The 24,099-nt window shown below is 42.2% G+C and overlaps 1 protein-coding gene across 1 annotated transcript in view; it reads left to right on the forward strand.

Annotated features, from left to right (window-relative positions):
• Positions 1 to 350: 350 nt before the first annotated feature.
• The window catches only part of ABLIM1 (actin binding LIM protein 1), a 325,523-nt gene continuing 301,774 nt past the window's right edge, over positions 351 to 24,099 (forward strand). Inside the window, exon 1 of the mRNA XM_053312321.1 lies at positions 351 to 676. Coding sequence (XP_053168296.1) covers positions 664 to 676 — 13 coding nt within the window. The 5' untranslated portion in view covers positions 351 to 663. The remainder of the gene's footprint in view (positions 677 to 24,099) is intronic.

Below are 24,099 nucleotides of genomic sequence, written 5' to 3' on the forward strand. Positions count from 1 at the left end.
GTTAGGTTAGCCTGAGAGATACGTGACTAGCTCAGAGTCACCCATGCTAGGTATTATCAGGACCGTAGTTGTAGTAGTAGCAGCAGTGTAGCAGCAGATAGACACAGAATTCTTCATCCTGCAACAGCAAGGCGAAATTCATCAGGGAAACTGTATAACATGGCAACCGGCAATAGCCCATGCAAACATGGCCTTGAAAACATATTGCAGGGCTTCAGCCCTGTCGAGCCTTTCCACAGAGGCTGATCCACCCAGCTCCCTCTCCCGCAGTGTTTGCTACTGCACTGCTCTGCACTGCACTGCCGAGGGAGTCTCCTCTCTCCGCAAATGGGTTTCTCGCGCGCGCCAGAGACCCTGGCTGGCTGCATTGCTGTGCCGGGTAAAGCGGCTCCTTAGCCGGCTCCTGCTAGTGCTGCAGCACCAAGCTAGGGAGGCATGATGAGCCCCGCCCAGACCCGGCCGCTCGCCGCCTGCATTGGCTGCAGCGGCCGGCTGTGGTGATCACCCCTGGCGCTCCCTGGCTTCGCCTCGCCGAGCTGCAGATAGCCAGGTACCGCCCTCTCGATCTGAGTCGCGGCAGCACATGGGGAAATGCTGCTCAGCTGCATCCGGGTGGCATCAGAAGCTCTCGCTTCGCCGACGCTTCCTTGCTCTGTCTGAGCCATGTCTGCGAGAGGTAAGTGAGAGCCTCCGCCTGGAAAGGGGGCCGGCAGGGATCAGCATCTTCCCATTCTCCGAATGCTTGGAGATAGGAGATGAGGCAGGGCCAGTTCCCTGCCTTGCTTGCGACTCTGTGAAGCGGGAGTACACATGCACGTCTCACTCGCTCTCTTCTTCCTCTCTCGCAAGTGTGCACTGCAACGCGCACCTGTCTCGGAAAGAAACTTCGCTGAGGATTTCCTTGAATTCTGGATGGGCTTGATCTTGGGGAGGGAAAGGAGGGAGGATTCTTTGGCAAATGATTCTGTTGCACGCCACAGCTCCCTTTTGTGGGTGCGAGGGGGATTGGGTTGGGCTACTTATTTTCTACGGAAAAGGGTGGGGTGCGCCGAGATTTTTCCACCCCACCCTTCTTGGTACCATTTTGCAGTTCTACTGATGGAAAAATTCCAAGGGTTGATGCGCCAAGATATTTAAAGCTGCAGTGCATCTTTTCTTTTTTTTGGTGGGGAGAGGGAGATTACAATCCCTCAGAATTCTCCCAGCCTGCGTTTACTGCAGGTCTATTTAAATATTTCTCTGAATAATTTGGAAGCCAGAACTGTGAATTGTTAAGAACAGATAAGGAAATAGATTCCAGCATTTCCCTGTTTGCAGTATGGCACTACCGCTGTGATTTTATAGTCATTTGCAGTCCAAAAGGTGCTCATGTTAATGAAGTGTTACAGATAATATAGTCTGAATCATTTTTTTAAACAGTAGTGGTAATTTTTGTAGAGATATGCAACGGTCTATGTATGTGCAAAAGCATTTTAATTCTTGAAATCATTCATATTTTTCCAATACTGAAGGCTGCAATTTCCTGAGCGTAAGCCTCACTAAACATAATTGCCAAGTAAACATAGGATTGTGCTGTGAGAGGCTTTAATAACGAATTACATAGATTGATGATAATATCTATCTAACATGGGGATGTTACAGTGGTTAAAATAAGCTCTTCTGCTTGGGTCTTTGAGAAACTGATGCAGGTATTAGCAACAGCTAGCAATTCTATAGAAACATAGAGGTTTTAACAAAACCTTTTAAATGAAAGTATATGTAAGGAATGGTGAGAGAATCTGAAGAGTAGTTACTCTCAAATTCTCTGTATTGTACTAGTTGTGTGTTTTTCATGCCATATACTACAAGTGCATTTATTCATTGTATAGTGTTCTGAATGGAACTCTGTTGGGCAGAGTTAAGTCCAAAAACTGCAATGGCCACATGTTGGTGGCATTAGAATGTCATCCCATGTATTTTATTGGTCTGCAGAGGCACTGCCTAGAATGCCATATTTGTGGATACAATGGGTGTGGCTGTGTTGGGATGGAGAATAATAAGGGAGAAACTTTGCTTATCCCAAGCTTCCTCTTCATTGTAGCTCCTTTCAGAGTGCTGTGATGTCACACTCCTGACTCAGCTGAAATGTCCATTCTGGGAAAACTAACCCAAACCTGTTTGGTTTTCTTGAGAGTTGTCAACTAGATTGGATTTATTTGCAGACTTTATTCTGTAAACCAGGGGTTCCTAAATCTAAAAAAAAATTAAAAAAATTCTCTCCATTGCCTTATCATTGTTCATCATCTTCCAATTTAATCCTTTAAAAAATATAATGCTGCTTTTGCCACATTTTGCCCAAATCTACTGGTGGCAACCTTTGGAACCACAAGATTCATGTTAACCACTGATTAGTCTCATCAGATTCTTAAAAAATCACTTCAGCAGAAATCATGTTATCACAAGTGATGAAGAACTAAGAAGGTCCTCAGTTAATGGCGTAAGAAAATATTTCTAGTTACTTCCCCCAGTGTTGTGATACTGTCACAGAAGGTGTCGACAGCATATAGTGTGTGCATCACTTTTAGATTTTGAACCTGTGGGCAGGGATGTGTGTGTATTAACCATACATTTCTGTACAGTACCTTGTGGATATTGGGCACCTTATTAATAATAAATAATGGAAATGTGAGGATTCTGCTCGGTCACCTTCTTAGTAGCCGCTAAGAGTAATAAAAGTGTTGGACTATAGCATTAGACCTTCTTTCAGATATTGTGATCCTGAAAACTTAAAACCTTGGAATGCTTGTAATTTGTAGTCTTAAGTTCCTAAATCTCATTGGTTGATAGCGTGTGTGTGTGTGTGTGCTGTGTGCTAGTCTTAAATGACAGGTATTGGATCCAGAACAGTTCAATACGGCTGATTCTAGGCCAGTTCTGGAAAGTGGATTTAAATAATCAGGCTATACTAGTAAATAACTGGATCTTTTACTAAAGCGAATTACCTTGCTACTCCAGTTTTGCTGCTCCAATCAGCACCCTTTCACCTTTTGTACATATTGTGAACAATGACTGTTGTCCTATGGAGGACAATTCTATGGTGTGCAAAAACACGGAACTTACTTTGGGCGAATTATAGTAATATCTGTGCTATAACTGTTATAAAAGTAATTTTCAAACTCCACGATTCTAGCCTAGATTTTTTGTTACAGACTCAAACTTGCAAGAGCTGCTTCTGCACTTGGACCACCTGAATTGCATACGTACTTGGTATGGCCACATTTAGTGATCCCACCAGTCACATGAAAAGTTAAATATCTGGAGATGCTAACGAACGCTATTGCAACTTGAGGCTTTCCATTGCAATTATTCTCTCAGTTTGTACCTTTTGCCTGCCTCCATTCATGTATTGTATGGCTAATCACTTGGAGGCCTCTGCGTATCTTTTAAGTGCTTAAACTTTACACAGGCAAAACATAAGTGCAGCACCAGATGAAAATACTCCTGTGTAGTACTTTAAAATTAATTGGTTCTGTACAGAGTAATCCCTGAGTTACGTAGTACTATTGATGCTGCTTGGTGTTTTTGAAAAAAATGTATAAGAGAAGACAAGTATAGTTGATCAAGTTGCTGTAGCCACTTTAATTTTTATTTTTTTGCTTGAGGATGGGATCATACTTAACTTGTGCAGATGATATAACAGTTGATAATATTTGACATAACCAAATGGCTGTGGCTACCTTTCGCTGTGCACCACTTATCTCATCTTGCCATTTCTAAAATTCACCATTGATCACCTGATGGATCCAATCCAGCTCAACTGACTGGTTGCAACTATCCCATTGAGGGCAAGGTGCTTGAAGGGCTGATGCTGATGCTGATTATTTAGATGCATTCCAGTCTGGTTTCAGACCTTGAAAGGACCAGATGGATGCCCTCGGTCAGTAGAAGAGTTGGAAATGTCTTAGTGTTAATTTCCCCAGATTTGTCAACAATTTTCCATATCCTCAAAAGTTTTTAAATTGTTATTTTACATTTATATCCTGCTCTTCCTCCAAGGAGTCCAGAGCAGTGTACATGGGTATGTTTATCCTCACAAAAACCCTGTGAAGTAGGTTAGGCTGAGAGATATGTGACGGGCCCAGAGTCACCCAGCAAGTATCATGGCTGAATGGGGATTTGAACTCTCCGGTCCTAATCTATCACTCTAACCATTGAATCCAAACTGGATGGGCTCTTTAGGGTGGGGATTGGGGACATGGTGTTCTGGTGGTTCCATTTCTAACTGGAGGGCCAGTTTCAGTGCTGGGTAAAGTGGCTTTTTAGTCGGCTCCTGCTGGTGCTGCAGCAGCTAGGCAGGCATGATGAGGACCACCCAGACCTGGCTGCTCGCTGCTTGCATTGAATAGTGCAATCATTGGAAACTCTCCTTAATGCTCCTGCCTTCTGAGGTGAGTAACTTAGATAGTAACAGGGAAGGAGGCTTTTCAGCTTCTAACTTTTCCCTGCTAACTGAGCAAAGAGGCACCTTTTAAAAGTGGTGGTTCTCTTTATTTAGCAGGGGGAGAGCAACTGACCCTATCCATCCCCAGCACAGCATCCCTTCAGTGACTGTTCCTGGTATCCATCTTTGTTTCTTTTTTAGAGAAACTCACTCTCTTTTTTAGAGAGTGATCCTTTTGGGGATAGGGAGCCATTTTATTTATTTATTTGTATCTATGTAAACCGCTTTGGGAACTTGTGTTGAAAAACAGCACATAAATGTTACTGGTATATACATTCTTGTTCATCATATAGCTACAGTGTCCTGTTTTATGGAATGCTTTCCCCAGAGAAGCTCACCTGGCACTTACTCTGCTGTCATTCCAGCACCCAGCAAAGGTCTCTTTTATTTTCCCTGGCCTTGGCTGTTTTATCTGCTGTGCTTTTATATGCTGTTCTTGCCTGCTGTGTTTTATTGTTCCTTAGTATTTATTGTGCTGCCCGTTGTTTTTAACTTTGTGAATTGTCCCATGTACTTGTGTTTTGAAGGATGAGCTACAAATCCATTAAGTAAATGCCTTTTTATAAAGCTTTTGATGGTTTTTAGAACAAATATATTTCTGTTTATGGAATAGTTATTCATGTGAATTCTATAGAATCAGTGCTATGACTGATTGGGGTATTTGAACATCAAAGGGATTAGTAAGGTAAAGGGTATTCTAGCGTGAATTTTGTGTCCTCCAATGTGACTTCACTGTGCTTTTAGAAGATCTGATGTGTTATATGTTTAGCAACTGCTGACTTGGAAGAGAATTAGCGATCACTGGCTACTCTGTCGCTTGAGATTACTCAGATGAATCAGTTACACTTAACTTCTCTATAAATTAACCTCATGGCTTCGGTTTATAATCAGGTGCCGTTTTTATGAGAAGAAAACAATATATTAAATTACTAATTTGTGTCTTTTAAAGTTTATCTTGGGTGGCATCTTAAACATTTCTTGTTCTCTCTTTATCTTGTTTACAAGTTCATTGGAACTTCTGGAAAAGAATGAGAAATAGTTTAGAATTACTGGGAACCAAAATGGTTGGGTACTGTAGTTTCCTCTCATTGTTTGCTGAGACAATGAACCATAAGCTATTTTAGATGTACATATTTAAAAATAATTTTAGAGGAGAAGAATAAGCATCAGCCTATGGTTAGAAAAGCAGATCCAATCCCTTTTAGAGGTGTTTAGAAGGCACCCCCCCCTCAGATTTTACAATTTAACATGCTGTCGCTCACACGGATATATCTGGAATGCATGGGCAACGAGGAATGCATGGGCCTAACTGGGCAAAGAGGCACCTTTTATCGTGGTGATTCTCTTTATTCAGCAGGGGGAGAGTAACTGGCCCTATCCACCCCCAGCACAGTACTTCCAGTGACTGTTGCTGGTGTGTGTCTTACGTTTCTTTTTAGAATGTGAGCCCTTTGGGGACAGGGAGCCATCTTATTTGTTATTTCTCTTTGTAAACCGCCCTGAGCCATTTTTGGAAGGGCAGTATAGAAATCGAATTAATAATAATAATAATAATAGTAATAATATCATACAAGATGCAACGGAACTTGGTTATAGATTCTCTCTCCCCACCCTTAACTAATGAATTGAGTCAAAATTTTAAAAATTCAGAGCTGTAAAATGTGGAAGCCTCCTTTTTAATCTTTTATCACATTGGCCTCGTTCAGATGCTCAGACTCGCACACTTGCCCCACTTTCCTTCCTCCTCAACACACAGTTAGAAATTTCTGTTTGTAGGTTGTAATGAAGTGCTGTTCCCTGTTCTGCCCAGATATTGGAAACTGTAGTTTTTACAATCCATAGTTGACCAATAAATCAGGATCTGATCAACTATGGCCAAACGGGATCAGATCTTGGTTTGTTAACTAACTATGGTTCGTTAAAACCAGTTTCTTGCTCTCCTACAAAAGCAGAAACAAATACCACACTTGTTCAGACACATATCAATGATTATATCTATAACTATACTCGAATTGGGAGAATGAGCTCTGAAACAAAAAAGTGTGCAATAACAAAGAATCGCAGTCTAGGCACAGCAGATATCAATGCCAGATTACCCCAGAAGAGCCCGGAGTCAGAAAGTATGCTTGTGAAACAAGGAATACATGTTACTGAAATAATAGAAGCACAGTGCAAAGCAGAAGTATTTTGCAACCTTGGTTGCATCAAAAATAACAGATATGTGGGCAATAATACAAGACTACAGACTGTGATGATTATGTGGGCAAAATAAAAAAGGGAGGGAAGAAAGGCATTGAAAAACGGGAAATAGAGAGAAGAGTTAGAAGAAAAAAGGTTTGCTTTTTGTTTCGATCGTCATCTTGTGTGCGATAGCAAAAAGGGCTTTGCATGCATGAGAAGAGGTGGGGGTCCTTCATTAGGGCTTCCCAGTAGAGGGCAAGGATGGGTTGAGGGGTGTTGGCGCAGTGCTCAAAACTGGCTCTGTATGAGCCTGCAGCGATCTGAGGAAGCAGTGAGATTCTTAAGTAGCCAAGTCATGAGTACTTAGTTTGTAGCAAGCCTGCTTTGGCCTCTTCTGCACTGGGAGCCCTAGAACTTGCAGGTAGTCAAAACACAAGGTTTGATTTGAGGTCAAATCAAATTGCAGAACCCCCAACTGATTCATTGAAAGTAGCTGGCCTGGCCAGCTGCTTTGATGGATCACCCTGGTTTGACCCAAATAGAATTTTGAGGCCTGTTTTGCTGGAAAAAGGGGCCTTAAAAGGCACTTCTTTCCAGGGAGAGCAGGTCTACCAGCTGGGATCAGCGTGTAGATTAACCCTCCAATCCAGACGTAGTGCGTCAGCCCATCTCAGAGAGCTGGTATACCTTTTGATCTCAATTGGTAGATGAGGAAAGATGTGCCATTTTGAGGCCTGTTCTTCCAGTAAAATGGGCCTCAAAATGGCGCCTGAATCTATTTGGGTTGAATCTGGGGTGATTGTTTTCTACCTCTAATCTGGCTTTTTGTATTCAGGTTGATTTGATTTGGGGTAGAATAATCGAATCACGCCTGAATTGTCCCAGATCTATTCATGTGCAAATCAATCAATTCATCCAAATAGCCAAATGATGCTATGTCACTCAACCTAGTATACCTCCCGCAACATCTTACAAGTATTTAAATTATCTGCCTTCTATTTTTTTTAACATGGTGTTGTCCGTTCTGGACTTTAAAACATTATATTTAAGTAGGGTCTTGATTTGTAGAACATCTCATTTAAATGTCAGGAAATAATATTAGTCCAGAAGAGCCCTCTTTCCCATTTTTATCATGACTGATTATATTTAAAAGTCTGATGGGCAAATGCCTTGTGAATATGAAAATATATTCTCAGAGGCCATTTGGTGGTGAGAGAGGAGAGGGTGTGCTGCTCCCTCCTCCTCCTTACCGGTTTCTGCGTATGCTGGGATGGAATTTTTAAATTCCTTCTCCACATGCCCAGAAGATGGTGAATGGCAGGAGAAGGAGGAGATGGTTGGAGCTGGCTTGACTGGCCCAGATGCTTGACACGGGCATTTGTGTTGGGGGGGCGGGGGTTAAGAATGAATGCACATGTATTCAAAAGGCCTTTTGAATAACATTTCTTTTTTTTTTTGCCACTGTGATAGTGCATTCTAGTCCTCCGATATTGACGTGCATTCTAGTCCTCCGATATTGACATGTAAAACATGTAAAACTTGTGGCTTTTGGTGTTGGTTATTGCATTAGTTGTCATAATGACATTATGAAATGATTTCATAAATCATGGGTAAATCTTTGCAGTTACACAGATAGATAATCTTGAAAATCTCCATTGTATTATGACTACTACTAACAACATAATTTATACACAGTACTGCCTTTTCAAGTTCTCATTGCGGCTTACATAGCCCAAGGAATGATGAGAAAGTTATTCCCTGTCCCCCAAATGGCACACTATCAAAAACAAACACAAAGGAGGGACTAGTAGAGGTACTGGAAGGGATACTGTGCTTCTCTCCTCATGCTAAATGTAGAGAACCACTGCTTGAAAAGGGGTTTCTTTCACTAATTAGCAGGGCTAGAGCCATGCCTCCTTTCCATTCTGGCACTAGGACATTCTTTCTTCTTTCGGTTCGGACAAAGTGATTTTTGCTTTATGTAGCATACCAGTGATGTATCTTGCTAATGAGTTTGAGGCCACCAGCAGGCTTTCCCAGCTGTGTCAATTGCACTGCAATCCATTGTTAGGAGTAGCTTGACAAAAAACCTGCTTCTAAATCAGAGATGTGCTTGCCCTCCCACTGTCACCCCCTGCCAGATTACAATTTTTATTGTCATTGTCATTTTTGTATTCAGTGTTGATGGTTGAATGTTTTCCTTGTTCAACTGCACGCTTATCAGAGCACTCCAGAGCATTTGGTTTGGTTAGATATTTATATCTTGTGTTCTTATGGCATCAAAGTAGCACCCACCTCCAATTTGTCTTAAAAGAAGCCATTTTTTAGTATTTGCCATTAAAGGACATCAGAATGTAAGTGGAAGTGGAGGATGTGAAACATACATTTGTCCCAGCTCCTACTGATGACCTCCCTGCCCCGCCCCCACCAAAGGAAAGAGAGAGAGGGGTTTTTGAAATCCTGTTTAGATCTTTGCAGATTCTGCTCTTTATTATTATTATTATTATTACATGATCTTGCTACAGCTTAATAGAGGATTAACTCTACTGAATCAAATTTTTGTTCTGATACTCGTTCTTTAAAATATTTGGTTTTTAATTGTATATAATATTTGTTATATATGTACCACTTTGTGGTATTTATACAAAAAACAGGGTACATAATAAATAAATGTAAATGAGATCTTAATCCTGATTCTAACAGGTGAGGTTGTGGTCCAATTCTGATCATCATATGCATTGTATTTTATCTAGTAGTCTTTTATGTTTTGTTTAGAAGTTTGTCCCAGTGGGGATTGTGTAGAGAGTGTGGGGGTGGAGTTGGAAGGAAAAGGGAAGGAGAGAAGAAGGGGAAAATGGGGTTTATACAGAAACAACTCCTAGTTTAAATCTCCATGATTGCTTTGTGTTTATGAGGGAAGCAGCTATAAAATGGCTTATTGAAAATTAATGGTACTGAGCTTTGGGCTTGCGTGCTCGCCCTTCTCCTCCTCTGAATAGGAAAGGAAGAGACTAAGCACTTCTGCTTTAATTTTAGGAACACACTGCTGTACTGCATAACTTATCAATTCAAGGAATTGCAGTTAGTTAACCAACTAGAGTTAGAATAAGTGAGTATATCAAGTCATAGTTTTGAGCCTGCTTTGATTGATAGTCTGATGTGTTCTAACTCTAATTAGTTAACAGACTGCAGTGCATTCACATGTAATGAGGAACTGCGGCTCGCTATAATGTGAAAGTGTTTACTTTTCTCTTTTTCTATGTGGAGGAGGAAGAGAAGGGGGTGTGAGCATTAAAACCCAAAGGTTGCTGTGGCTTGATCACAGCTATTTAGGCTAATGGCTTATTTTAAAAGCGGAGAACCGAAAAACAGGAGAAGACATTGGCTTGGATACAATTGGACCACTTACACTCTTGAAAGGGAGAGTCTTGGATTTCCACTCAGGCAGCTACAGCCCCTGCAGCAAGTAGTTATGCTGGTACTTAACCCCTTTGCACCATATATCTGCCTGAAATAATCACTATCGGGAGTCGTGTGTGTGTGTGTGTGTGTGTGTGTGTGTGTGAGAGAGAGAGAGAGAGAGAGAGAGAGAGAGAGAGAGAGAGAGAGAGAGGCATATATCTTTTCCACATATTTTGGGCATGTCCAGTGACTGAAATATACTGGCAGGAGACTTAGCGGGAAGGGGAGATAAAGGAAATAACTGGATATGATGTTTCTTCTAGGCCTAAAATGCACTTTCCAGGTCTGACTCCATGATAATGAAATCTGCCCTACATACCCAACAACCAGATGGTGTGGGCTGTAGTTTAGTGCTTTCCCAGTAGATCTCAGTGGGCAAGCAGGATCCTATCAACCTATAATAAAAGAAGTTTAAAAGGAACATAATCTAATAAATGTGTAGAGCAATTGATTTTATATGTATATTATTGAAATACTAGTTTCCAAAATTACTGTTTGTGCAGCGGTATTTATTATTTTCCCTACCATAAAATTCTGTTTAGCTTCTGTATATTAATAAGAAAAAAATAAACTGTTTGCTCCATTTATTGTTGGAGATGTGTGAGATTCTTGGATTTGCTGAGTTTTGGAAGTAGATTTCAACGTAAAAGGAGCCACGTGTCTGGCAGGAAATGCACTTAGTCAACAAAACATAGCAAGTGACCTCCAAGATGTTGTGACCTCAAAATACATCCAGATTTCAAAGGATTCAGTCTTCATACCACTCACTTCACTGTGTTTTTATTATCGTTTGAAGACTGTTGCCTATAGGAGAGCAGTCAGTAAGTATATAATATGCATCAAGCTGCCATTTAGAAAAGAAAAGAAAAGGTCTTTTTGAGGGTGGTCCCCCTCCCCTTCTTAAATAGGTCTTGCTTTGTTAGGTAAGCCAAATCATATTTGGATAAAATCTCTGCATTTTCCCCTGACTGAGAAATTGCTTTGCATTTGTTTATTTTGGAGAGTTTTTATATCTTGCTTTTCAATAGGAATTCTTAAAGTGGGATGCAGATTTAAAAACAGGAGTGGAACCCCAGCAATAAGATTGGGTTTGTGTGCAGGTGGGGGTGGTTGCATTTGCTATATTTATTGTGCTGAGGTTCATGTGTTGAAAAAGCAAGCCTTTGAAGCTGGAGCTCCGGTCTCCCCCCCCCCCCCAAAATAAATAAATCTGAAAGGCAAAATAGATTCAAAAAACCATTGGATGGATATGATTTTTTTCAGTACATTATCCCCTCTCTGTAATCATCAGAAGCAAGAAGGCTGTATGTCCTGCAGGGCTTTATGAATTGCATCCATCGTGCTATTTAGGAGCTCTGGAAGTATTTTTAGCAAATATTAGTAGTGGAGCCAAAGGGGGATTTTGAAATGGACTAATTCACTGGGCAGTCAGCTGAAATGCATAAGCAAGCATCATGGATAGTGTAACAGTAACAACAACAACAACAAACCACATGTGTTTGTATAGGTACTAAGTATGTTTAATTTTGCTCTAAGTGAAATTATGGTAGTTGAATATTGGTAGGATGACAAGTATTTTTATCATTGCAAACAATTACAAGTTTATTGGGAAAGCAATTGGTGAAAGATCTGTGGCAAAACAGTATGCAACATCTCAAATTCTGATTCTTAAAAGTTGGTTTATGTAACAGGAAGCTAATAAGGCATGATTAAAATAAAATCAAAAGATGATACTACTTAGATTTTTTAAAAATTCCATATGATCATAAGCTTTTACCTGCATATTGACAACACATTTATATCATAATTTGTAATAATAAAGGCTTTAAAAAACATTCAGGGAGTTAAAATTGAGATGCCCAGCATGCACATCACTCCTGATAGGCAAAAGAAATAATGTATCATATCAAGTGTGTCTAGTAAAACTGAGAACAGAATCAAGAACAGACAAGTCTAACACTTAAGCCTTCATCAGTGTTCCCTATCCTTGTTCCATAGCAAATAGAATTCTCGAGTGAGGAATGTCTAGTTTACTTCCGTTGCTTTAATATGCTCCTCTCAGTCTTGTTTGTTTGCATCTGTTCCTCTATATGCAGTCTTTTTCCATGGAGAACTGTCATGTTCAAACTGGGCTTGGACCAAATTTGGAACCTAAGTGCTCTTCAGATATGTGGCACATTGATTGAAGGTTGTGCCTTCTAACAACTCTTTCACCCCCATTTGTCATAAGACATTCTCTTTATCTGGTGATATGCATATCTTTAGGTATCACTGGTTTCTTAAGCTGTGACCCGGTTCATATATTTGGGCTTGGTTGCGACTGGTGAATCTTGTGTACTCTACTACAGTGTAACATGGCCATACATGTCTTTATGCTTTACCATCATGCCTAGGAGGAAGAGATGTGCACAAACCACGGTTTGTCCCACGGTTTGTGCACAGGTTTGGTGCTGCTGGGGGTGGTGTGGTGTGGGAGTGCTGAGCAGAACCTTTAAAAAGGTCCTTACCTGCTCTCCACTGTCCCATGCAGCTTCCTGCTGTGACAGGGCTCCCCCCAGGGACCTGGGCTTCTGCCTGTCCTGGGGACCTGCCAGTGAATGCAGCATGACATTCACATTGTGTCTGCGTATGTGTGGATGCCATTTGTGTGCCGGCACCACATGCAGGTTCCTTGAGAGTGCTGTCGCAGCAGGAGGCTGCATGGGGTGGCAGAGAGCAGGTAAGGAGCTGCTCTGCTCCCCTTTTAAAGGTCCTGCTTGCCCCCTTTGCGGCGAACTGGTTGGGACCCCACCTGAACCCGTTTGGCACCAAACTTGTACACGAACCTCTGTTCATCAACTCACTCCTGCTTTACAGCTGTCTTTGTTGTGCAGCCTTGGGGGAGCTATCCAAGCTATTGGATTTGGTTCCAGAGTTGGCAGTGGAGATGCCTGGGTTGATGGTGGTGGGTGACTTCCATGTTCACTTTGGGACTGAATTGTCAGGATCAGCTCAGGAGTTCATAGCGGCCATGACAACTATGGGTCTATCCCAATTGGTCTCTGGATGGACACACGTTGCTGGTCACATGCTCGATTGGTTTTTTGTTCTGATCAGGATGATGTTCCATGGGTGGGGACTCCTGTGACTTGCCCATTGTCAGGGATGGACGACCATCTGATTAAGGTTTGTCTCATAGCCACAGCGCTCCGCCACAAGGGTGAAGGACCTATTAGGATGGTCTGCCCGAAAAGGTTATTGGATCCTATAGGATCCCAAGAAACCTTGGAAGGCTTTAAGGTTTGTTCTGCCAGTGATTCTGTTCATGCCCTGGTTCAGACTTGGAATAATTAACTTACTAGGGCAGTAGACATGAATGTTCCTAAGTGCCCTCTCAGACCCACTTCCAGATTAGTTCCTTGGAATATGGAAGAACTACAGGAGCTAGAGCACAAGTGGAGAAAGACTTGGCTCGAACCCGACAGAGTACAACAGCATATTTGGAGATCTATGCTCTGGGAAAGCATGCAGCAGAAACAGTTCTTGTCTGTCTGCATTGCTTCTGCAAGCTCACATCTGGAACAGTTGTCTAGGGTTGTGAGAAGGTGTTACCAGAACTAGCACGTGTCCCCTTGAATGAGGATTTGGATCCATCAGTTACCCATTGATGTTCTTAATAAGGCTTTTTGCAGATAAAATCTCTTATTTTCGAGCTGAACTATACAGTTACTGCAAAGTCTACTGTGGAGGTGTCTAGCAGATCCCCTTGTATGGTTAGATTGGTTCAATTTCAGTTTGTGACTGCCTAGGATGTGGACAAGCTGCTTAGGAAACTTAGCCTTTCTATCTGTCCTCCTTATCCTTGCCCAACATGGCTTATACGATCTAGCAGGGAGGCTGTTGGAGAGGGCCTTATTGTTAAGATCATTAATGCCTCTCCGAGGGAGGGCAGGATGCCTCCTTGTCTCAAGCAGGCAATTATTAGACTACTCATGAAGAAACCTGCATTTGATCCCTCAGAATTAAGTAATTATAGGCTTGTCCCCAACCTCCCATCGTTGGGCAATGGGAGGGTGGTGGTGTCTCCAGGCAGTTTTGGAAGAAGCAGATTATCTGGACCCATTTCAAATTGGCTTTTGGGCAGGCTATGGTGTTGAAACAGCCTTGATCAGCCTTTTGGATGACCTCCAATTAGGGATTGATGGGGAGAGTGACACTTTGTGGGGATTATGGTGGGCAGGCCCTCTGAAACCTTGAGCTAGCTTTGGGAACAAGCCCACATGTCCTGGGTGCAAAAGCTGCCCTGCAAGACAAGTTTTAAGAATGAGCTTCTTCTACCTTCCAGTGGATGTGTGCTAAAGCATATAACTCAAGCAGGAGTTTCAGCTCCTGCTTGAAGGTCTGAATTCAGCTCCTGCTTGAAGGTCTCAATTCTTTATTGGTATAGCATAAAAAGCTTCAATTCTATCTGACATGGTAAGGCAGTTCAATACATTTCACATGTGTTTTATTAGATAATCAAGATTTTTAATGCCTTTGTAAGTGCCCCATAGTGGTTTGATGACTAAAGCTACCTGTTCACTAAAGTATGCTTAGTTTTGTTTTTCTTAGATTAGATGAGCAACTGGCTCAGTTGTTAACAGATGGTAGATGGTTAACAGATGGTATGTGGCGATATGAATTATGTTCCATGTAGAATATTTTGGACCAGGGTTTTTTATTCATAAAGCTTGATCGTAAGAGGTTAGACTGGGTGATTCTAATGCTTCCTCTTTGGCCATTAAGTGTTGGAACTGTAATCTGAATAATGGTAATGTAGCCAAAAGTACAGTTGAAAGTGTAGGGTTTTGTTTTTGTTTGTTTCCTAGTTTGGGGATCACAACAAGCTAAATTTTCATAGCGGAATAAGAATATATCTTGTTACTGGGAGATTTGACAGCAGAATTCAGCTGTGCAGACTATCTACAGCCTGTGCTTAAGCTGAAGCAGAAGAGAGCGTGATCTACAATACTGTTGCTGAAACACAATCCTGTTTTTTTGACAAATGGGACAGAGGAAGCCAGCTCTTTTCTCCATGTCAGGAACCTCCCTCTCCTCAATTGCTTTACTTCTCCAGTTGACCTTGATACATTTAATCTGCTTTCTATATATCCTATAAGGTCTGTGTTGGAAATTCTCTGTGGTGAGAGAATTCCTTTCTCAATATAGCAGAGTGCACAGAGGCACAACACAGCGGTAGATTAGTTAGGCATGCGTGTGTGCTGAGAGTAAAGTAACTTGGAGCCAATTCATAGTTTCAAATCAATATAGAAGGCATTTATTAAGGAACTCCATTCTAGATAGGAAAGTGAGGATTTAGGATCTCTAATCTAGCTAGCTGGCTGGATGCAGATGGATTCTGCATCCTCTCTGCACACATGGTGCAGGGAAAGAGGCTTGCCATGTTGCAAGGTAGGCAGCCAGGTAGCAAGAGAGAGAGAAGGAGGAATGAAGTTGAATCCCTGAGATTAGCAATCTACATTTCAAAGGGATAGCATCAGAGCAGTGGAGAAGTGATGACAGATGTCTTGACCCTCTAGCCCTCTGACTTACTAGTCTGTCCTCCACTGTCTGAGGCAAGAGACAGCGCAAAGTCCTTTAACTTTCCAACAGTCTGTAGTGTGTTATAGAAGGAGGAAGAGTGGAACTTGTTCTTCCTGCTCCAGGTTGTACAACTGCCTCTTTCATGGTACAGTTATTCCATGGATGGAGAGACACACTAATCCAGTATTGTGAAAGACCACACCTTGAATGGAATGGACTTTCAGCTTTTGTGTGAGGGGATAAGTTATTTCCTGGTGTGGACATCAGGGCTCTTGCTCTCAATAAGTTGCTATATTAGCAAAGCAGCTTTTAAGAATAGTTGAAAATGGTACCAATGCACAAAGGTTCATGCATGTGGAATTGATTATTCTATGGTCAATGTGATTATACCCCCTCTCAGAAGGAAGCTCTGATTGCCAGTTTATTTACTCATCAGCAAGTGGTGGGTTACCCTATTCAGGCTAGGAAATTTGTGAAATAGAATAGTAGAAACTAGGCAACAGACCTTGCATAACTAGGATTGAAGTCAGGATCAATGTACATATATATGAGAGAGAGGTAAAATGACGATGGTACCAAGGATAAACTTATTTTTAGGGAATACCTCTTCCTAAATGTTGAACAAAAAGTAATCTTGACCAATGAAATTTGCCAACTGTCTTTTTTAGGGATGTTACTTATGAGTAACCAATTGCTGATAGCTGACCTTGGTGATATAGAATGATATTTCAGGCAAAGTTTATGAGCTTCAAAAAAAGTAGAATGTTGGGACCTGTTGAAATCTTCCATACCTAAATGACTAGAAAACTTTGTCTAAATCCGCATTATTGTCCTGAGATCAATTTTATTTTAAAGTTGTAAAAAGCTTTTAGTTGTCTAAATGTGGGTGGTATAACATTATATAGCCAGCTGATACTCGCAACTTAAAGGGTGCAAAGTTTTGGACTACTGTTAAGTAGTTGGTAGTCCAAAATCAATTTTAGACCCACTCTGGTCTGATATGTGTTAGCTCGATAACCTGTTGTAACTGTGCATTAATGTTCTGTTGTTCTCTCTCCTCTGTCTTTTTAATTTATTATAAAACCATCTAGTTAATGATGGACAGAGGATAAGCTAGTCCTTCCTGATGATCCTTCGCCCCTCCACAACTTACTAAAAGAAATAAGATCCATTGTTGTAAGTGTGTGTGCATGCGTGTGCTTGCACACACAGAGAGCTTTTCTTGCTTGTTGACATGTCTCACTGTGAAAGACATGTTGCATGTGGTGAAGTTTCAGTTGCCTTTCACATGCTGAAGAGTTCAGGGGCATGAGAAGTGGGACATTAAAAAAAATCATTGTGGAAGTAAGTTAAAAAGAAAAAGCAATGGAGGACACGAGAAATATGAATGAGAGAATATTGTTAATGAAACTGTCTCGGGGTGATTGGAGAAAACCCCTAAATTTGCATTCAGGCTTGCGTGAATGCTCAGATCTGACAGTTTGTTTAACACATTTGTATACCACCCAAAATGCAAGTTCCACATCAGATAAACGTGTACAAAGTTGTGGACCCAGGAAATGACTGGACTGAGGAAAGACCTAAGTTTCAAAACAAAAAGAAAGCTTGTATTGTAGGGAGGGGTGCAGCAGAAAGAAATGTGTGGTTAAAGCAATGTTGTTGTTAAAGATACGTTCAACTGCAACAAGGTGTTTAGCTTAAAAGTTCTAATTGTATAAATTTCCCAGGCGGGCAAGAGAAAGAGGCTTTAGAGAGGGCAGTGGCTGGATGTAAGAAAATGGAATAGGGATAGAGATGGGCCCAGCACGGGGCAAAGGTTCATAAGCCCTGATTTGAACAAAAAAAACCTTTGGGCTCCTGGAACAACTGAAGGACCACATTCCTCAGGGTCAGCTCGGTCAAAAGCAGAGACGAGAAGGTTGGAGGGGTTAGTTGGTAGCGGTGAATCCACAAGGGTGCTTGCTCCATGGAACCAGCTTCTTTTGTTGGTGAGGATGACAGAGCAGATCAGGCTAGGCAAGAAAGCCGATCTGGAGAGTGGCATGAAGAACTAGACACAGCCTGGCATGATGGCGTGTGAACAAGGAGCAGGTGACTGCAAGGCAGATGGTATGCAAAGAGGACACTGGATCGTGGAATTGGGATCTGATATACCCCAAAATATGTCCCGGGGGGACATTCCAATTTAACTTTTTTGTTGCATAGGTGTGTTGGGTGGAACTGGCAAGGATTCCATTGTTGCTGATTGCTCTTCCTGGGTGTAACAATGTGGGAATTGCTGAGGCAAGCCAAGGCTGATTGTCATCAAAATAGAGTGCATAGATGTGAGAAGAGGAAATCTGCATGGACGGAGAGTCCAATAATCCAATCAGTACTTTTAATGGGTGCATCTCTAGATATTTATTGCTGACTCAACCTCCTGTTTGAGGGGGGAGATTTACCTCTGTGAGCCTTGCGTTCTTCCTGCTGAGTTAATTGGCGCATTAGCTTGCTGCTATCCTTTCTGAAATGAAGGGAGGGACCGAGGCAGTTCACTCTGAGTGCTGAGTGGCTGTGGCTGGAAGTTAACCTGCTTTAGTTAACTTCTGGGGTCCTCTTAGGGTATCCCAGATAGGGAGGGTATTTATCTGCTTCCCTTTGCAATTTGCTTGTTAGTTGCCAAATCTAGGGATGACTGGCCCGTTGTCAAGTAAGTGACCTGTCCCCAGCTGCCACAAACAGAGCTCATGATACTGTGAGGCTCCTGAGCATGTCAGGAGTGATATTTCCAAGCCTGGAGACTCAAACACAAGCAAGGGGGCTCCTGAGAGCTGGCAGAAAAGGATTGCTGGTAACAATATTCATTGAGAGAGCAAAAAGATAGCCTAGCAGACTGACATATTTTACTTTGAAGTAACAGCAAAAGATATTTTCAGATGCCAGAAACCCAGCTCAAAACAAAGGCGGTTGGGCTTGATTTGTGACAAGTGAAAGGAGTTGGGCAGTATCCAATTGGAATTGAACGAGTGCAGACAATGATCATGATCACACAGTTGCCTTTTCTGGCATGCTGATAATGATGATGATTATGATGGCTGTACACATGTGCTAGGATGGTTAGAAAATCTATTTTTGTTGATTGAGACAGAAATAGAAGAGAGAGGGAACATCAAGGGAACTGTAAGCCAAAGCCTAAAAATGATGCTCTAAGTAACTGCATTCAGGTTCATTGGCTTTGTTTATGGGGGCTTGGTGGAGATGGGGGAGTCCTGGTCCTGGTCCTCTCCTGGTGCACCCTCATCTACTACTACTACTATGAATACTAATATACTGCTCTTCAACCATAGTTCTGAAAGAGGTTTGCATAGGAAAAATCGATCAATAAGATGGTCCACTGTTCCCAAAGAGGTCACAAACTAAAAATAAATTTAAGGTATATACCAGCCACAGCCGCTGGAGGGATGCTATGCTGGAGCTGGATAGGGCCAGGTGTTCCTTCAAGCTTTGGGGAACCATGTCAGTGGGAGAGAGGGCTGTTCCACTTACCCCAGAATCCCTGGTGTCCCAGACATGGGGAGAGGGTTCTGCCACCACCCTTGCTCTAGATAGCACAGTTCCTATTCATTTTAGTGGGATTCCATGCAGGAAACCTCTCTGATGGACAATGTCCAATAAAGAAATATCAAACCTAGCCACAAGTTTTAATAGCTTTTGCACTGTCCTATTTGCAAAGGTAATCTACTGGGGCATGTTGCAAATGCAGCCCTATGGCTGGAGATGCAAGTTATGACAGTGGGGGAGGGAACATTCCTTAGAGGAGTTCGGCCAGTTAAAAATCACAAGAGATTTAGTGTTAATGCTGATGCAGATTCACACGTGGCTCGCTGTGTGTTAATTACCGAGTCTCTTGGCATACACAGCTGCTGCTCTGCTTCCACTTCAGTGTAATTAATCATCGGCCTGAATCAAAGGAACAAGCAGTTGCCTTTGCCCTCATTAGCTGGTGAAAAACAGAAACTTCTGTGTCCAAAATGTTTCTCTTCGATAAGAAGGCTTGCCTTTATTTCTTTCCCCTTGGTAGGGGTGAAAAATGTTTCTTAAAGGACCCAATGCAGCAAGTTCAGTTAAGAGTTAATATCTTCATTTGCAACCCCTGAGTGGGACTAGAAAACGGTGGTGTGATTTGACCCAGAATGACTTCAGTATTAAAATGTTTAAAAATAACATTTAAGTTGAAACTGTTGGGCTACTCAGAACATGTTTAAAACTATTTTCAAGTCAAATGTATATCAAGGGCGGGGCAGGCTCCTGCCACTATGTCATGCTTTGACTTACCTCCATCTGAGGATTCCCTGCCCACTAGCTAGTAACGCATTCCCTTTCCCCGCCTTTCCTTGTGTGCAGGGGCACACCTAGGTGATTTTGGAGCCTGGTCCTAAAGGACTTGGGGAGCACCCCCCACCCTCCCGAGGGCCCCCCACAAGTTAACCATCATTGTCTAAAGGCCTCTGGAGCCCCATCCCACCTCCACTGTGTTAAGCATTGTCACCCCCCCACACACACACACTGACACACACTATTTTTAAGCACGTGAATTCTTGATGACACAGATAGTAAATGAACTCACAAGAATGTAAGAATATAAACAGGTATATTTATGCAAATATGCCTTGGCAGAAACATTTCAACATGATACAGCTTAAAGTAAGGGGCAAGACGAAGGCTCTCAGAATGTTTCCTTAAGCTAGGCAGGTGTGTGCTCGGTGTACATTTTTTATTCATTATATATATATATATATATATATATATATATATATATATATATATATATGTATACACACACACAAACAATAGCACTGGCATTGCAAAAAGCTAATAATGAAATCCAGTTATAATGCAAAGGACTGAGGTCCAGAAGCCCTCAAACAGCATAATACAAAGGCTCCAAAGGTGGTTGTCCTCTACAACCTGTGTTGGACTAGGTCCAGAAAGGGAAGACCCAAGTTCAATTCCCCTTTAGCCATGAAACTCACTGGGTGACTCTGGGCCAATCACTTATCTCTCAGCCCAACCTACCTCACAGGGTGGTTGTGAGGATAAAAATAACTATGTATTCTGGGCTTTCCAGGAGAAACACAAGATACCAATATATAAAAAACTAGGCAGCATCATATTGGAAGAGAATCAGGGACCAAGCAGGGAAATGGATCACAATCAAATTGCTTTTCCACGTGCCAAACCACCCCTCCCCAAACCCAAGACCCCAACCCACAGGCAGCCACACAAGCAGTCAAACCTGCCCCACCACCGCCCTCCCCCCACAACCCACAGGCAGCCACACAGCATAATAGAAAGGAGAGGAGTGTTTGGAGAACTAGTAATAGGTAGACAGTAGACTCTCATTTACCAGTTTAATGACTCCGTTACTGGTTTTTCAGCTGTTGCTTGCTTGGCTGGTTTGTTCACTGTCAGTGGCTGCCCAGTGCCCTCATGCTGCGGGATAAATGTTGAACGAGGCCACTTTGAAGTACACTCATGGCACTGAGGGAAGCAGCCTCTCCCCTCTGCTTTTGGGTCTGCTTTTGATGCAAGTTCACATGTTTTCCTTTGTGTTTTCCTTCTAGCCAGTGGGGCGGAGGGAGAGAGTACTGAAGAGCTATCTCTGCATTTCTAAAGAGAGTATCCTTCTTACCATGCTAATGATTCTATGTCAGTGCCTCTCCCTATTTACTCAGAAAAAGTAGCTTAGAACCAGCATTTTCAAAACTCAGAAACACGTCGAGATAAGCTAGAATTCACAAGACAAAGCCTGACTTGGGTGTGGAGTGCATCCAAGGATCTCGAAGGGACTTCAGGGTAAGTTTGGCGAGTGTGTGTATGTACACACTCTCTCCAAAGGAGATTCAGGGTAGAGGCCCTGAGTGTAAAGCCTCCTTGTGTCTTTCAGGCAGGGGTACTCTAACACCTGTTAAGGAGGTGAGGCTATCACCTAGAGCAGGAGTACCTAACCTGTGGGATTCTAGCTGTTGCTGAATTACAACTCTGATCATCCCCAGCTACACTTGATTGATTGGGAATGATGGGAATTGGAGTTCAGCAATATCTGGAGTACCAGAGGTTGGGAAGCCTTGGCTTAGAGCAGAGAAGTGGCAGAATGGTAGCGGCAGACCTGCCGCTACCACTAACCACCTCGCCCAATTTAGACGTGCCTGTTCAAGGCAGAGGACAGGCAAGTGTGATGGGTAGCACCCTTTGTGACTATGCTTTGGTTTAATGTGGTGAATTTAACTCAAGTTAGTGCAAACTATAAACTGAGGTACTGGGGAAAGTGACTGTGGATAGGATACACACAAGTTAGAATACAAAGGGTGTGGGAGAAATACTCCTCTACTGTTAGGGTTCTTTCTAGGCAGGTGCCACACCATTCCATCAGATTCAAAGCTTTATTGATCATGATATACCGAGCCCTCTCCAAACATCGAAATGAGGGAGAAGGAACCCCACAAAATGGTGGTTACAGATTATATACTAAAGTCTTATTGTATATGTAAATAGAGGGAGGGAAAGATGCACCAATACATTGTCCATCTTCCAATCAACCTTGACCAATCATGGTTAACTAACATGATACACTTCTTCAGAGCTACTATGCATGCTTGGCCTTGTACTACAGTAAGGCCATTGTACATTGTTCAAAATCTGCACCTGCAGATTCTTAACAAATACCAGACAGTAATGGAGTGAGGCTTGACTGCAAACTTTGGTTCAAGTCTCCATCTTGGATTTCTCCTCAACAAAGGGGAACAATAGTGTACATATACATTGCTTAAAAGGAAAGTTGAGTTTTATTGAAGAGCAGAGAGTTAAAGCAAAGACAGTGTTAGCACCACAACAAGGTTGCTGGTAATAGTCTGCCCTTAAGGGGTTAGTGTTCTGAGAAGGGCACTGGATGGCCATTTACAGGTTAGCCCTAAGGGAAGGGGGTTGAGTTGCTAAGGAATGGGGTCAGAGAAAAAGATACTCTGATGTATAGTTACCTATCCCAGAACAGATTGGTCAGAAGCGGTTTGATGCGGATTCCAGGGATTGTGTTGCAGACTTGCTTTTGGAAGAAGGTTGAGATCTTTTGCTACTGGTTGCTGAATGGGAGAAATTCAGAGTAGCAGTCACAAGGCAAGACGGTGTATCTAGCAAGGACTGAATTCTGACTGCCTGAAGGGGGTGCTGCTCCAAAAAATCTCCTAGGGAAAATGGTGACAAGAAGGCTAGACACTTGGCCCCAAGATATAGAGTGGACTTCCTCACTCGTCCAGGGATAAATGGCTCTTGTTCAAAGTGCCAGCATATATTTATTGTAACATTAGGCCAATCTGGGTTTGAGCTGGTCATCTATTGTAAAAAAAGGGATTAAGATGAGAGTCTACTTTGTCTGAGTGCATTGCATAATAAGAGGCAAGACTGCCCTCATTCAATTACAAAATATTGAGGTCTGTCCCTTCCCTGCCTCATGCAAAGCTCTGAGCTAAGCTGGAGGTCTGGTTTTGTCACATTTGGTGTCTGCTGGAGGCCTGGCTATTGCTATGAGCAGAAGATAGGGAAACTGAGTGGCCAGTTTCCAACCTTTGCTGTGTTATAGAAGTACCCTAGCAGTTTTTGATATTGCTCTTCTCAGTGAATGAGGCTCAATAATTTTTATATAATTATGGTCTCCATCTAAAGGTACACAAGATTCCAACCAACATGTCTGACACTGCTGGTGGAACTCACCACTACTTGGACCAGTCACTATCTCTGTCGAATCTACTTTGTTGTGAGGTTAAAATGGAGGATGGAAAAAATCATGTACATCACCCTGATCTCATTGGAGGAAGGGTAAAATGTAACTAATAAAAAAAGAAAGAGATCTATGCATGATCCTTAAATGTTGTCAGCTTTGAGAGTGGAAAATGAGTGATCTGGATCAGGACCATGATGCTAGGCAAGGGTTTTTTTTTAAACACTTTGCACACTGTTCACCCAGTACAATAAAATGTGTCTCTCTCCCCCAAGGCTACTCCTTACTCCATTAACGAAAATGTACATGTATAGACTGCTTTGAAGCTATGATTAATATCATTAGTGCTAGTGGATAAATAATCGCTGAACAATTGTGTATGGAACTCTGAATACAATAGCTCAACATCCTGATGGCAGAAATCCTTTTGTTGCTGGCGCTTTCTGTGGTTCTTTCTACAATGCCGTCCCATTCCAGAGAGCTGACAGAATTTTCTCCTGCCTGGTTAACTATTGATTGCTATTGTTAATGTTTGGTGGCATGATTGATATGGCCAGCCAGTCTCTTGTTCTTCCTGTAACAAGCAATAAACAACTGTAGCTTTAAGTACTGACTTCCATGACTGGAAATAGCTGATTTTCTAGCTGTCATGGGGGAGAGG

The sequence above is a fragment of the Hemicordylus capensis genome, chromosome 3 (assembly GCF_027244095.1).
Source record: "Hemicordylus capensis ecotype Gifberg chromosome 3, rHemCap1.1.pri, whole genome shotgun sequence".
Classification (NCBI taxonomy): domain Eukaryota; kingdom Metazoa; phylum Chordata; class Lepidosauria; order Squamata; family Cordylidae; genus Hemicordylus; species Hemicordylus capensis.